Below are 13794 nucleotides of genomic sequence, written 5' to 3' on the forward strand. Positions count from 1 at the left end.
ATTTCAAAATGCAGTGGCATCCTGCCTCGCGATGTTAAGAAGGAAAATTTTAAAGGGGAACTAATCGTGGATCTAGGATCTACTGTTACCTTCCCTTTCTATCGTCGTTATGCACATTGGAGTGAACTCGACCGCTTCTTCGATAGCTTAGACAGAGATAGATTACCTGAATGGGACATGTAGAATTTGGTGAATATCACAGACATCGCCGAGAATCATTCGTTCTTAGCAGAACATGTCCGCACTGCTAAACGGGATCCGTCTGGAACTCGATGGGTAGTAACGCTCAAAGACCCCACTCTTCCGAGATACATCGCCAGTGATAAAAATCGATTCTGGAGCCGTACGAGACAACAATGGTATCGCCTTGTGCAGGGAGAAAACGGGACGGCGATCTGGGAAGAGTTAGAGAGCATATCCTAACGGACCCGACTCTTGCTCGATTTGGCCTGCGTTGGTTGTTTTGCTTTTGCCAAATTCTCTATAGTATCTCAGTTTTCATCTTTCCTGTTGCTTCACCTTTGTGAACCCCTGTCAATTTTGCTGCCTCTTCAACAAGGTCGTTTAGAGCCTGACACAGTCCAATACATATCAGGTCATTTTCTCATTGTCTAGGTTACAGACACATTGTGATAACAGTTCACCACAGTTCTTGGAAACTATATAGCTCGTCAATCTAGTGATTTGGCACCATTTCCCGTGGATCAAACAATGGGAGTAGCCTTCGACATGTAATAGTCCAAACGGCACCTCTTGGTGGACAGATTGCTGAGTGACACCGTGCCATTGACCGTCAGGGCTTATTTGGACACGAACTAGGGTCGGCTCTGTTAGCCTGAACTCCCCCTTTCTTCCTTTCATTCATGTAGGTCCAAGGGCCCTGAGAACTTCATATTTCGTGGACTTGCATCAAAATGCTCACCATTATTATTTCCCGTTGGTCGACTATATGGTCATTTGCCTGTGCGACTGTTACTCGCGCTTGGACCGTTCTTTGTCGATACTTTACCCAAGTAGACCAGTACCAGATATTGGAAGAAATGTTGCACCCGCCGAGAGAAATTTGGCTTTGGGCAAGACTCCAAACTACGCAGATTCCCAATTAACAATCCAATATCAGATAGGGCTCGAGATTCTAGGCGTTGGGGCAGCAGGCCAAATCTACAACGTCGATGATGGTCTTGTTTTGAAGGCTTGCAGAGTATACCAACCTCCTTCGAGCAACGGTACACCCCGGGCCTTGTGGGACTATGCTTCAGACACCATTTTCCACTTTGGGCCTCTTGAAAGGTGAGAAAACAGTTTTTCGCTTACTGATAGAGCATCCTCATCCGAATATCATCGAAGCCATTGACATTGGTCACCCGGAAGGTATCTACCTACGCAAGTACCAGCCACTTTCCGGCGTTTTACCAAGCACTCAGCCCGATCGTATTGCTTGGTATCAAGACATTATGCGCGCCCTCGTTCATCTCCATCGTTTTGGCATCGCTCATTCCGATTTACGTAAGGATAATATACTGTCTGATCAAAAGGACCACGCCTTACTGGGTGATTTTAGTGCAAGTTGTCCGTTTGGACATCCCAATCCATCACGTCCAGTCCTTCTGAATGGTCCTTCAGAAACTATTTCTGATGCAACAGATCGATTTGCCATGGGCTCGCTGATCTACGAATTGGAGACTGGGGTCCGTCCCGAGATATCTGTTGACAATCCCTGCTCTCTATCTCTACCCCTCGTTCATACAGGTTGTGATGAATTAGACTCTATAATCGACAATGCTTGGCGTGGACAATATCAGTCTACCGCCGATATGTTGAAGCATATTGAGCTTCTGAATGCTGGCCAAGATAGCCGCGGCCCAGTTGAATATACTGTCTCGAAAGAAGAGTTAATCGGGCGTATTAACCAATGGAGGAGGCGCCGAGTAGAGAAACATGGTAGTGTGGTCAACAACCAGACACCTACGAAACGGACTAATAAGACTTCTCAGGCTGCATCCTCTATTCGTTACCAAACGAGACTCAAGTGAAGGATCTCGCAGAGCGGTATGGCTGGGATATAAACGAGGAGCTCCGTTTACATGATTTCCATGTTGTCGGATCTTCCGATTGATCTTAAGAAGAATCTTGTGTCTCTTCATTTGTCTTTGGCAAATTAGTGAATATTGAGTGGTTCTGGATAATAGTATCACCGTTCTGTTTTGGTCATTGCTGAATCTGAAATGCAGTTGAAGTTGTTTGGCTCTCCCCGATGACGTACAGGTTTTAAATGTTACTGGTCCAATTAGGGCTGAGAATAGTGGGCAGAGCATGAGATCGACTCTACTCCATGCAGACTATGCATAAGGAACGATAGCAAAGGAAATAGTGGGGGCATTCGCCACCCAGACTAGACTAAATTCAACCTTGTTACTTTAACTTCTCTTACCGAGGTCGAGATTGATAAGCTTAATAAATAATCAAATACAAGCCTCGGCAAACTGAATCTAGAGTCTACGATATGGATTCATCCCTGGAAATTCAAATATTCTAGCACGTTGATACGGGATGGTATCATTAATAGATGTCTCATTTGGCTGAACGAAAACCAACAGAATACAGTACATATCGCAAGCAATAGGAGCAATCATTCAAGGGTTTCATTACGTCATGTGAATCGTGATGTAGATGGATAACATAGCAACCTTCGACGACGGCGATGTAATCCGCATGTCCTTATTTAGTGACAATCAAAGTCAATCCGGATCCGCCACTCAGGGATCCGAGAATTCCCAGCGTCGCATCGTTCACCTCTTTGTAGCCTGCGCCGGCGATCGCAGACACCATGTCACAGGCTGCGCTTAGAAGAGGAAGGACTATATCACTGTTAATGGAACTACGCAACACTGAAGAAGAAATAACAATGAGGAAATCCCGAGGGAGGACGTACAAGTTCGTAGTTCCTGTCGCTTCGCTATGTTAAAGCGAGGAATGCCATTCAATTTCAAGGAATGACTATCGCGCCGATATGTGATCTTGATATTCCGTGTCGAAGAAATGCCAGCCAGCAAGAATTGACAGACGGTAGCAAGGAGGAGGGCATGCACGGACGCCCGAGCTATCCTGGGTTTCCACTTCGATGGGATCGTAAACGCAATGGTGGAGAGCTAAAGGCCATCTCTCTGCTCAGTTCATGATCTCTCCAGGGTAATGACTCTGGCAGTAAGAGGGGAAAGAGGGGAGAATATTCCGGAACTCACGTAGTTGACAACATCTCCAATCGCGAAAACGGTATATCCAAGAGCCTTGGCAATTCTCAGAATCCGGTGAAGAGCAGGTTCGCTTTTACAACAGATCGCGTCCGCCAGCTGCTGTAAATGTCCTGGCACAGAACAGACGCGAGTGAGCTTGACGGCAACCCCGATCTCCGCACGAAGCCGCATGAAAAACGCTTTGTCGAGCCAGCGAAGTCTACATTTGTATCTCCAAGATAGTGATACGGACAGTAAAAGCCGAATGATGTTTTGGACAACTTTGAGGAACTTATCCTGGCCAGCGCTCGTGTTTGTGATGGTATCGAGAAACGCGCGCATAGTGGGGGGTGTGGTGTAGCGGGGCTTCACCGGTGAAGGGAATCATCATGTATAAAAAGAATTGGCATTTAAGACACCGCCGTCATTATCGGCATATCGGCGGTATGGGACGAGGCGTGGCGGCGCGGGAGTGGAGTGGATGAAGCAATCGCACGCCACGAACGGCTTCGGCAGCGTCATGGCCCGGGCGAGATGAAAAGTAGTCGGTGTGGGCCGCCGATTGCGGCGCTTTATTCAGAGATTTTGATATTTGCACATATGGGGACAGTGTTAGCGGTATAAAGATGGGCATATTTTCATATTCATAGACCTTCTGATATAGTAGTATTGTCCTCATACACTAGGTGGATATGTTGATCATTTCCATGTAACTCTTGAGATTTACCGGTAATCATCCGTTAAGTATCACTAATCACACAGATGCGGGGCCGAAGATCAGCCAAACTCATATGATCGGCTATTCTAATTCATTGATGAATTCATGTCTTAGAACAAATCATACAAATGACTATATCCTTCGTAGAGTGTATGCTTTCACACTCTTCCTCGTTATAATCAACATCGCATTTTAGCATTACCATAAGACTGTTGGCTATCCTAGTCAAACAGATGATCAAGCACAAGTCGAAATAGGTAGCATAGTATAAGCATATCCATGCTTCTCCCACTTGTCATGTAGCACATTGCAGACCCGCTTGTTGTAGATCGAAAAGTATAAGAGCTGCTCATCGCGATAAATCAAGCCCCGTGATATGACTAGCCCTAACTCCACCCCTGGATAAGGCCAGCAGGCATCATCCTATTAATATATATTGGTGGGCTAAATCTAGATTATATTCATGATCTCATTGGTTTATAGCTATCTCAACTATCTAGGCCTATACTATGGTTGTACTTGGAAACGCAGAAATATTTGCGAAGTATTCGTATATTTGAAGAATAGTAGTTTATACGACTATCAAGTTAAATTTAAGAAATGGTACTTCGTATTGTATGATACCGGTGTAACTAGTTTTATATCTGGTTTCGACCCACGGACTATACCTCATTTACGCGCCTCAAATCGAACAGGCAAACCGTGAACGACCCGCAAACTCATATCAAACTTAACACCCTCGGAAAGAGCTAACTCGGCCCGATCTCTGGCTGCCTCCCAGGTATCTGAAGCACCTCCAAAACTGCTACCATCGGCTTCTTCATCTTTGGTGAGCAGCCTCACCGACGATGACTTGAACACGATGGCTACAGAGGCACACAATTCCACCAGCGCAAAACGATACCCCAGGCATGCTCGGCTGCCCTCTGCGAATGGTATAAAACTACCGGGGATTGGGCTCAAAAATTCATATTTTCCACCGTCTGTCGTTTGAATCCACCGTTCGGGATCGAAGTCAGACACTGCGAATGGCCGCTTCTTGCGATTGTCAGAAGCTGTCAGGTGTGTACTCGATTCCCGGCGTGGCCAATATTGTGGATGGCGATGAGTGGCACTGGTGTTCACGAAAGCGACCATGCCTTGTGGCAAGGGATGGGCCTGGTTATCGATGATGATAGAGACAGGAGGTCCTGTCGGGGGCACGTATTTTGGAATCACCGGCAAGACGGTGAAAAGACGCAAGGCTTCACTGATCACAGCGCCTACGAGACTGTTCATCAATGGGTTGAAATGTGCGTCATATGTCCACTGATCTGGCGGTGTGTCCTGGAGAATTCGATCGAGGTCGGCTTGCATGGCGCGCTGGGTGACGGGGTGGCAGGCAAGGAGCAACATGATGAAAGTGAGGGTATTGGCATTTGCTTCGTGGCCAGCGAACACAAACGTCCAAATATTTCCCATTACCTGATCCGGTCTAAGAACAGCCGGACTTCCGTCCGCCGCTGGGAGCCCAGCTTGAACGAAGAGCTCTGGGATGGGCCGTCAGATTTTGACGTAGGGAAGTTGGGGTTATCAATGTACATACCTAGGATACTTGAAGCGTTTTTTGATGGGGCAGGAGGCTTTTGCTCAAGCTCTGCCACCTTACGTTCCTTCATCTCCTCCATGTAGCGACGCATTTCTGTAAATGCTGTAGCCGCTTGACGATGGGTGGAGAAAGGCGAAATCCCTGATGGATCCCATGTTGTTAGGAATCAAAAATGAGGCCAAGACGAGGAATCACATACGAAGAAGCGCGTGCGGGCAAAGAAACACAGTCGTAAAGTTCTCCAGCAAAGTGCACACAGCTTCACTGTAGGTCATACGGTGGGTGCCTTGCGGCTTGTCCTTGAATTGCAATGCGTTTACCAGGTCTTCTTGGGTCTCCGTCTGATTACAAAAACGACTCAGTAGATGAAGTGAAAGCTTGGCGGAGAGGTCTCGTAGCTGACGATGGGCCGCGCGCTGTCTCAACGCCCGCGATAATTCGGCACCTCCCTGGACAGCACCGATAAACACGTCCCGCATTGTGGCCTCGGTGAAAAAGGGGGCCGCGGTGCGACGGTATAACCGCGCCTCTGGTCCATCGGTACCTGTCATGGTCGGGCCAAATATATTCAAAAGGCTCATTAAATGGGCTGGTTTTCCCAGCCGACCATTGTGGAATAGCTGCGAAGATACCGCGGCGTCGCAGGTATAGAAGATAATATCACCGGGCGAGACAGCCAGAAATGTGTCTGCTCCGACCCGCTCGAAGGGTTCATAGCCATTGTGCCATCCGTCGTTAAACAGAAGTAGTGGAAGCCATTTCTCCGTCCACAATTCCGGCAGGGCTTGTAAAATAGGGAGGAGCAGCGGCTGGGTCAACAGCCAGGGAGCGCCGAGCATGGAACAAGGGACAATCACATACTGGAGGCCCGTCGCTCGAGCCCGAGACACGTTGGCAATCAACGTGGCCAGGCACCAGACCACCCAGATGAGGGTGAAGATGCCCAACGCAATGAAAATTTTGGGTGAGAGTAACGCCATAGCTTCAGGGGAGAATCTGCACTGCGCTGATACAGATAGAAAATATCCCCGATGGAGAGCGAATCCATGAGATTTAAATACAGCCGCTACTGTTGGTAAAGCGAGGTCGGTGTGCGCGCAGGACAGGGATTAAATGCACTAACGCACACTGCCTCTTTTTTCATTTATTAGCTGGGACTCGGATTTTTCGTTATATTTTACTGCGGAGTTCTGATCTCTGCTGACGATGCCCTATTCTACCTGTCAACCTCTACGCTCTTTTCCTCACCTCCTTGTCAATCAACACTCAGATCACTTTCGCGATAGATGGTCGCGCCACCATGGCATTCTGCCAGCGGGTAAATTATGGAAATTCCTCTGGTTTCCAGGCATGTTCGCTGGTCCGACTGGCCATGAAAAAGGGGATCTGGAAGTCCCACATCACAAATGCCAAGTCTGCGTGCGTGCATTTGTCTTCAACCAGCCATTCACTACAGCTTTACCTGAATGGTTGCACCAGATTCCCAGAGCGTCAGCCCGGTATTGGGATCGATGATGGCTAGAATCAATTGTTCGCAGCACTTATTCCAGATTGAAAGCCCTTGTGCATCAGAAATACCGGGAACCCGTCCGTTGGGGTTCACATCTGTGAGAGGCGGCTTTTTAAACTCGTCCAATTCAATATACAACGTCTCATAGGGCAGGTCGAGCTGCTCAAGGATGACCAGAACCTTGGAGGAATTTGGAACGTGATCTGGATAATATTGACGCTGGCTAATTCGTCTGTTTGGAGCTACTAGAGAACACAGGTGCAATTGCCTCTCCAGAAAATCTTGATCGGCTGTACATTCGTCATGGCTATAAATATCGTATTTCAAGGAAGCTGGTAACGGAAGAGTGAAAAGAAAAGCAAAGGAAAATGAGGATTGAGAGCTTCTGTATCTCTTGTTAGAGGCAACGAAGAATACCTGCCTAACCAATGTGCAACTAATTAGTTACTTCTATTTCATAGAGGCTGAGCTATGTAGACAAATGCCTACTCACACCAGCTAATAGGGCCTTCTTTCGATAAATTAGCCTATCAGGGTCTTGCCAATGTTGTATCTGTGGGATCAGCCCTGTGGAGGATGCGCTGTGTTGTATCCGTGCACACTAGAAACAAAGAAAGAGCCCCATAATCAACTAAACTAGCTTCGTAGCCTTGGATCTTATTATGGACGAGGCTGTGGGATCTGAACCCATGCCCGTTTTAATAATATTAGGATCTCCACTGGGCAACCCAACTTACAAATACTTCGTTTTAACTAGCTGCCTCAATCGGGGCTTAATTTTCAGCGGCCGTTAGTCCCGCAAGGATCGGAAATCACGGAACAATCCCTCTAGAACGATGAAGCTGGCCTGTGCAGTGAGTTACCCTGGGGCCAGTGGTATAATTAGATCTACTGAGGACTACAGTATTAATCTTCCATATTGTTCGGATGGCTGCTACGTCTCACATTTCGTAGCCAGTATAATAGTGGGGGGATAGTATTGAGGCAAGCAGGCAACATGGCGTTGCCTATAAAATACGCTAAAACTACTACTAAGAAAGACCCACTTGGAAGAATAAATCCACCATGATCCGACCTTCCTTCCCTAGGATCAATAATAATGGCTCTATTAACTGATCTGCCCGTGGAGATTCAACATCGAATCTTGTCCTTCCTACATTCTCATCACGATGTTGCCGCACTCTCTTTACAATGCCGATCACTGCACGCCATCTGCGACATGCCTATGCGCAAGAAATATCAGCGATTGTGCATCGACAGCAAAGACAGCAGCTTGAATGAAGCATTTTCCCTGCTCATGGGGATTCTCAAACGGCCCACTTTAGGCCGGTATGTGCGGCATATCGAATGCAGCCAAGGTCCCCCGTGTTTCGATGACTACACCGAGCGAACGGATTCACTACGAAGCCTCAGCAACAAGGAAACGCAGCTGCTTCGCGCCTCAATCTGTAAAGCAGGATTCACAGGCTCGGAGACAGGTCGGATTCTCAACATGGTCATGCAAACCGAAGCCGGCGAGGAAAGGCCATGGCCCCCATACTTGTAATATCCACATGCAGCTTTCGTCGCTTACCATGCTAACATTTCATATAGTCCTACGAAGAGCCGAATGGCCTACATTTCACAGGCCTTGACGGCACTGCTTATCTCGGTTTCGCCAGACTTAGAGTCATTGGCAACACCGCCACCGTTTTTCAACTACACCGGCTTTTACTGGCCCGAAGAAAGCCACGATTTCAAAACAGTCAAGTTCCCGCTGGAGAGGCTGCTTCGCCAGGTTAATTCCGCGCCAAATGATATGCCATTCTTGCAGAATCTGCGGAATTTCTATGTTATTAATAATGGCGAAGACACTTTCGACGAGGACCGGTTTTACGTGCCTATGGACTTTATGGGAGCGATGCACCTGGTCCATCGCTTACCGTCTATGGAGATGGTTGGTACGGACATTTTGGAAGAAGACGAGAATGGGGCGCCGAGGGTGGAGCCCAGATCATCGAACATTAGTCGAATCGCCATTCGTCATTCTGCACTAGATATATTTTACCTCGCCAATGTCATATCCTCATGCAAGGTCCTGAGGGAGTTCCAGTATTCCGTCGGGGGCAGGGCAATCTCAGACGGAAGTACCCAGAGTTTCAACCCCAAGACATTTTTCTTCACCATCTTGCCGCACAGAGAGACCCTGGAAATACTGGATGTGGATGTGGAGTATTATATAGGTGAATTCAGCCCCGAGACCGTGGACGCTGAGGAATTGGACGAATTGTTTGAGCAACATGGTGGTCGACGTGATGCCGACCATGTATGGACTGGGACGCCTTCTGAATCATTATGGACACAGAGCGGATCACTGCGGGAGTTTTGCGCATTAAAGCAATTGAGTATCGGGGTAAACACTCTGATGTATTATGCTCAGGGGGTCAACCTAGCGAAGAGACAGTGTTTTAACCTGGTTGATAGCTTACCACCGAATTTGGAGTCGTTACTCATTCGGGGGTATGAGAAGGGTGAGTGCGATATGTATGACGCTCAGATCGATGCCCTGGTAGCATGGATAGCTAGTGGCTCATCCAGTCTCACCGAAGTCCAAGGAATCACGGAGTGTATACCACATGCTGAGGATGTGGGCGATCCTGATGATGACGAGGCCCCACTATGGGAACGAACGACATGGTTTTCGTGAATGAAATTTCAGACTCCTTATCTTGTAAATCAGAGAGACCGGTCTTTACTGGATGTATTTGTGCTTCTCAGACACTCATTGCATGGTGTGTGTATGCTTCTAGGCATCAATTTGTCTCCTGAAGTTATCCAACTCGATGAAAATCTGCACATTTCTCACCACCAGCCAATCATGGTTGAGCAGTGACATGCCCTCGAAAGTCTTGGCATTGGCCATGGACCTTTTTTGATTTTAAATATTTCGACCTATTTTCTTTCCTAATTTCTTGTATATGTGCCATAAGCTTCTCAATGCGCTGTCGCTTTAGTATAGCATTAACATTGAAGGCCGGTTTGACGACTTGCCCCCGGCAACCTCGACTACCACGCGTCAGATATACAACAATGGCCCAACCAGTTGTTGAACGGTTACGAACGACGGATACGCTTGAGAATATCCATCATCGAGGAGACTTGCCTGTTGCTGCCTCTCAGTCCCTCGCTTTATCGGCTAGTGAAGACGATGCTGCGATTCGGCAAAAGTATCGCCCATTTATCCTCGATCATACAACAGAACGGGACTGGATCAGTGATCTGGAACTGACGACTGCCCTGAAAATAGCCGAGAACGACCTAAAGAATACCAACCAGAGACTCAAGGTCCTAGTACTGTACGGGAGTCTACGCAAAAGATCATACTCACGACTTGTGGCGTTTGAAGCATGTCGCATCCTCTTCCGACTTGGTTGTGATGTCCGCGTTTTCGACCCGGAGGGACTCCCCGTGAAAAACGACGTCGACCACGGTCACCCCAAGGTTCAGGAGCTCCGTGGACTTAGTCAGTGGAGCGATGGGCATATCTGGGTCTCGCCGGAGCAGCACGGTAACCTGGTCAGTGACCAGTCAACCCCGACGTATGATTTCTCTATTCATCCGCTAACCTTCTGATACCAGACCGCAGTCTTCAAGAACCAGATAGACTGGATCCCCCTTAGTACCGGTAGTATCCGCCCCACCCAGGGCCGTACATTGGCTATTGCCCAAGTCTGCGGTGGATCGCAATCATTCAATGCGGTCAATTCTTTGCGTATCCTCGGTCGGTGGATGCGTATGTTTACCATCCCAAATCAGTCCTCCATCCCGAAGGCATACACCCAGTTTCCAGATGAAGGTCAGCCGGGAGACCAGAGGCTTATGCCCAGTGGCAACCGGGACCGTTTAGTGGATTGTATGGAGGAATTCGTGAAGTACACGATCCTGATGAGACCTCATATGGAGCTCTTTGGGGATCGCTTCAGTGAGAGGGAAGAGAAGAGAGTGAAAGAGGAAAAGTTAAAGGCAGCTGCATCCATGTAGGACAGTGATACTTTATATGTACATACCCGGCATCCGCCTGACGTGCTGTCTGTCCTTGATGGCACAAGTGTGCTGGGATATCATTTCCGTTTGTATATACATTATTAAAACGCGTGAATATACTAGGCTCACCAAGTCCACTGTCCTAGATTGAGTACCAGGTCCTTGCCCCCCAGAAGTATCTAGAATCCCCACTGGCCATTCAACACTGATCATAGAAGAGGTCTTGAGAAAAGATTATTAAACTAGCTACCTATGCTAGCCGAGAAGGTCCAAGATGGTTTGGCGAGATATGAACTTTACGAGAACATGCCACAATATCGGACGAAGAATCTTATGAGGGCCTTGCAGGGCTATCTTGGGGGTCTGGAGTTTTATCCCCTTGACTCTTCCTTGATGGAGAAGTATGTGGATTATCTACGGAGCCATTCCTCTTGGGTGGTATGAGATTGAGATCCTCGCTTGGTATGGACCAGATTCCATGAGCTCCGTTCTTCCTATTATAATAGTGAGTTAAAAATGTTGAAGTACGGGTTTGGCTCTGAAGCCCTCGCTGCTGTATTCGTGGACTAGGGTTAACGTTTATAAAACATTTCTTCTGCTTTTCTTTTTCTTCTTTCTTTCCTTGGCAATATTGTTAGATAAAGGTCTGACAAAACAACTGCTAGAGATTGGACTAAAGTATCTCATATTATTGACATCTTGCATATTTAATTGGCTGGCACTGGATGTGACCCAAAGCAAGAGAAGATTAGTGAGACTCGAGTAAGCAAATGGTCAAGCTTACGATGTGACATACGCAATACCCGCAGGCTTATGTTTGTATCCACCGTAGGTCTGTAAGATCAAGCCACAATGCACGAGATCAATAGTCCCAAACTACTACGGCTTCATCCATGTGAACAGGTATTACCAGTGTATAAAGCCATCGAATGGGCTTACGCATGACGTATCTTGCCCTTCATCCGGATTCCCTATATAATGCTGGGACTCATGCTTCACTTCCTACTTTTTTTTATCTTGCTCGAGATTCGAGATTCCCACCGTTATACCACTAGCCATGGGGTCGCTACTGCCATCCATTGGCTCTCTCTTACCCACAGGGTATCTGGGGTGGCTTTTGCTGCTCACAGGGATTGTAGGATTGGATTATCTCTCCGTCATTTGGACTTTCTTTCACTAACGTTAATCTCAGTGGGTATGCTTCCATATCGGCCTTGCTTTATATAACGTCTTCTTCCATCCACGGCGCAAGATAGAGTGGAGCGAGACCAGCAAAGAAAGCTCATTGCCGGTCACCTGCTGCAGAAGATGCGTATGAGTACAAGAAATTTCTTATTAGGGATCGTTATTTTTATCGAAATGGAAGCGATGCGTCGGCCGTAAGTGTCGGAATGGGTGCGGGAAGTCCATTCCCAATTAGAGCAACAAGTTGGAATCTAGGTCTGATATATCACATTTGAAGCCGTCGTTTGACAACCAGTATCTCGAAGGGCGGGAAAATGGAATACACAACCAGGTCGAGTGCCCCTATTAAACCTCTCAAAACAAAACTCCTATTAGGTTGTCTAGTTCATCCACTTACGCACCAACTCACTTATCTACTCGCCCACCCTGCTCACCCGCGCTTTGAACAATATCACCTAAATTACCAACCCACCCTGTGACTTAGCGGCGCTCAACCATAGAAGCAGCAACTACCAAACGGCTCACTTTCCAGTCAGTCGCATTTAATATGTGGCTCAGGAACGGCTGAGTGGGCAGGAAGCCCTGTTCTGCACACCCTATGGTCGTATGTACTATCTGGATCCAGGCAGAAAATGATACAGTGTATTGCTGAAGAATTCTACGACCAATTGCACGTATCATGCGGAATTCATTGTCGGCATGACCATCAACAGATACAAAACAGGTCTCATAACTTCGTCATTCTACTCACATCCAGAAGAGAACTTTGCCCAAAACGAGGCATCATATTCGTCCATAAGCTCCGTATATTCCGGTCCTGCAGCCGCCCAGCCTTTGATCCCACCTTCCAGCACCAAGCTCTTCAGGGTCGTGTCTCCTTGATCCTGAAGATAATCGGCGAACCAGCCGCCGGCCCGCGTTCCACGGCCTGCGGATGACCCTGTAGATACATTAGCAACGCGTTTCCACCTACTACTATAATTTTCTAGTGAGATAACATACCACAGTACCAGATGACGCTCGCCACCTTACTCGCCGATAGAAGCGTGTATAGGGTAGGAATGGTGGGATAGAGACTCTGTGCTGGAAGGTTCAAGGAACCCCGGATAGTGCCTCCCTACGTATCTTTGTCAATTGATGTCCGCGTATAAGGTGGCATAGATTCCCAGCTTACCTCGAAATCTGCACGTCGCAGATCTACTAGCACAAAGTCTTTTCCCGGTTGTTTACCCTCCTTGAGCCATTGCAGTAGCTCATGGCGGGGTAGCTTGGCTGCGATGGTTCTGGGGGCGGGGTAGGCTGCGTGCCATGGAGCTTCAGTGGTAGACATATTGGGGAGATCTAATTATTGCTCACGACAGAAGATGGTGGAATGTTGACATTATCGTAGGATGTCTTGATAGTTGACAACCTGATCCCCACTCCAAATAGGGCTAGGGCGGGGTATGTCGCCCTTCTGTTCTTATTGGCTGCTTTCAGCTCAACATATCCACTTGTTATTGGCCAATCAGCATTGACCAGTGACATGCCGTGAGCA

The 13794-nt window shown here is 47.7% G+C and overlaps 7 protein-coding genes across 7 annotated transcripts; 4 read left to right on the plus strand and 3 right to left on the minus strand.

The window, feature by feature from the left end:
- Positions 1-914: 914 nt before the first annotated feature.
- On the plus strand, positions 915-2116 carry BDV37DRAFT_269319 (kinase-like domain-containing protein; the record flags this gene model as incomplete). The annotated part of the gene is made up of 4 exons (XM_032084345.1): positions 915-1013; positions 1079-1226; positions 1291-1941; positions 1995-2116. 4 exons carry the CDS (start codon positions 915-917, stop codon positions 2114-2116), a joined length of 1020 nt encoding a protein of 339 aa, XP_031944505.1.
- Positions 2117-2530: 414 nt separating this feature from the next.
- Positions 2531-3582, minus strand: BDV37DRAFT_241173 (uncharacterized protein; the record flags this gene model as incomplete). The annotated part of the gene is made up of 3 exons (XM_032081152.1): positions 3243-3582; positions 2933-3149; positions 2531-2858 (listed from the first exon to the last, which is right to left on the minus strand). Coding segments are annotated over exons 1-3 (686 nt in total), but the record flags the coding sequence as incomplete, so codon positions are not given.
- Positions 3583-4620: 1038 nt separating this feature from the next.
- Positions 4621-6519, minus strand: BDV37DRAFT_280100 (cytochrome P450; the record flags this gene model as incomplete). Its single annotated transcript, XM_032086487.1, has 3 exons — positions 4621-5480; positions 5537-5680; positions 5739-6519. The coding sequence occupies 3 exons, from the start codon at positions 6517-6519 to the stop codon at positions 4621-4623; spliced, it is 1785 nt and encodes a 594-aa protein (XP_031944507.1).
- Positions 6520-6748: 229 nt separating this feature from the next.
- On the plus strand, positions 6749-7097 carry BDV37DRAFT_241175 (uncharacterized protein). Its single transcript, XM_032081153.1, has one exon. It carries the CDS (start codon positions 6840-6842, stop codon positions 7059-7061), a length of 222 nt encoding a protein of 73 aa, XP_031944508.1. The 5' UTR covers positions 6749-6839; the 3' UTR covers positions 7062-7097.
- Positions 7098-8135: 1038 nt separating this feature from the next.
- Positions 8136-9970, plus strand: BDV37DRAFT_241176 (F-box protein). The gene is made up of 2 exons (XM_032081154.1): positions 8136-8591; positions 8643-9970. Exons 1-2 carry the CDS (start codon positions 8149-8151, stop codon positions 9733-9735), a joined length of 1536 nt encoding a protein of 511 aa, XP_031944509.1. The 5' UTR covers positions 8136-8148; the 3' UTR covers positions 9736-9970.
- A 148-nt stretch (positions 9971-10118) lies between these two features.
- Positions 10119-11069, plus strand: BDV37DRAFT_280102 (flavo protein-like protein; the record flags this gene model as incomplete). The annotated part of the gene is made up of 2 exons (XM_032086488.1): positions 10119-10604; positions 10668-11069. The coding sequence occupies 2 exons, from the start codon at positions 10119-10121 to the stop codon at positions 11067-11069; spliced, it is 888 nt and encodes a 295-aa protein (XP_031944510.1).
- A 1775-nt stretch (positions 11070-12844) lies between these two features.
- Positions 12845-13769, minus strand: BDV37DRAFT_28718 (putative arsenate reductase (Arc2)). Its single transcript, XM_032088066.1, has 3 exons — positions 13432-13769; positions 13260-13374; positions 12845-13197 (listed from the first exon to the last, which is right to left on the minus strand). Exons 1-3 carry the CDS (start codon positions 13585-13587, stop codon positions 13001-13003), a joined length of 468 nt encoding a protein of 155 aa, XP_031944511.1. The 5' UTR covers positions 13588-13769; the 3' UTR covers positions 12845-13000.
- Between the last annotated feature and the right edge of the window lie 25 nt (positions 13770-13794).

Source organism: Aspergillus pseudonomiae (assembly GCF_009193645.1).
Source record: "Aspergillus pseudonomiae strain CBS 119388 unplaced genomic scaffold BDV37scaffold_12, whole genome shotgun sequence".
Lineage (NCBI taxonomy): Eukaryota > Fungi > Ascomycota > Eurotiomycetes > Eurotiales > Aspergillaceae > Aspergillus > Aspergillus pseudonomiae.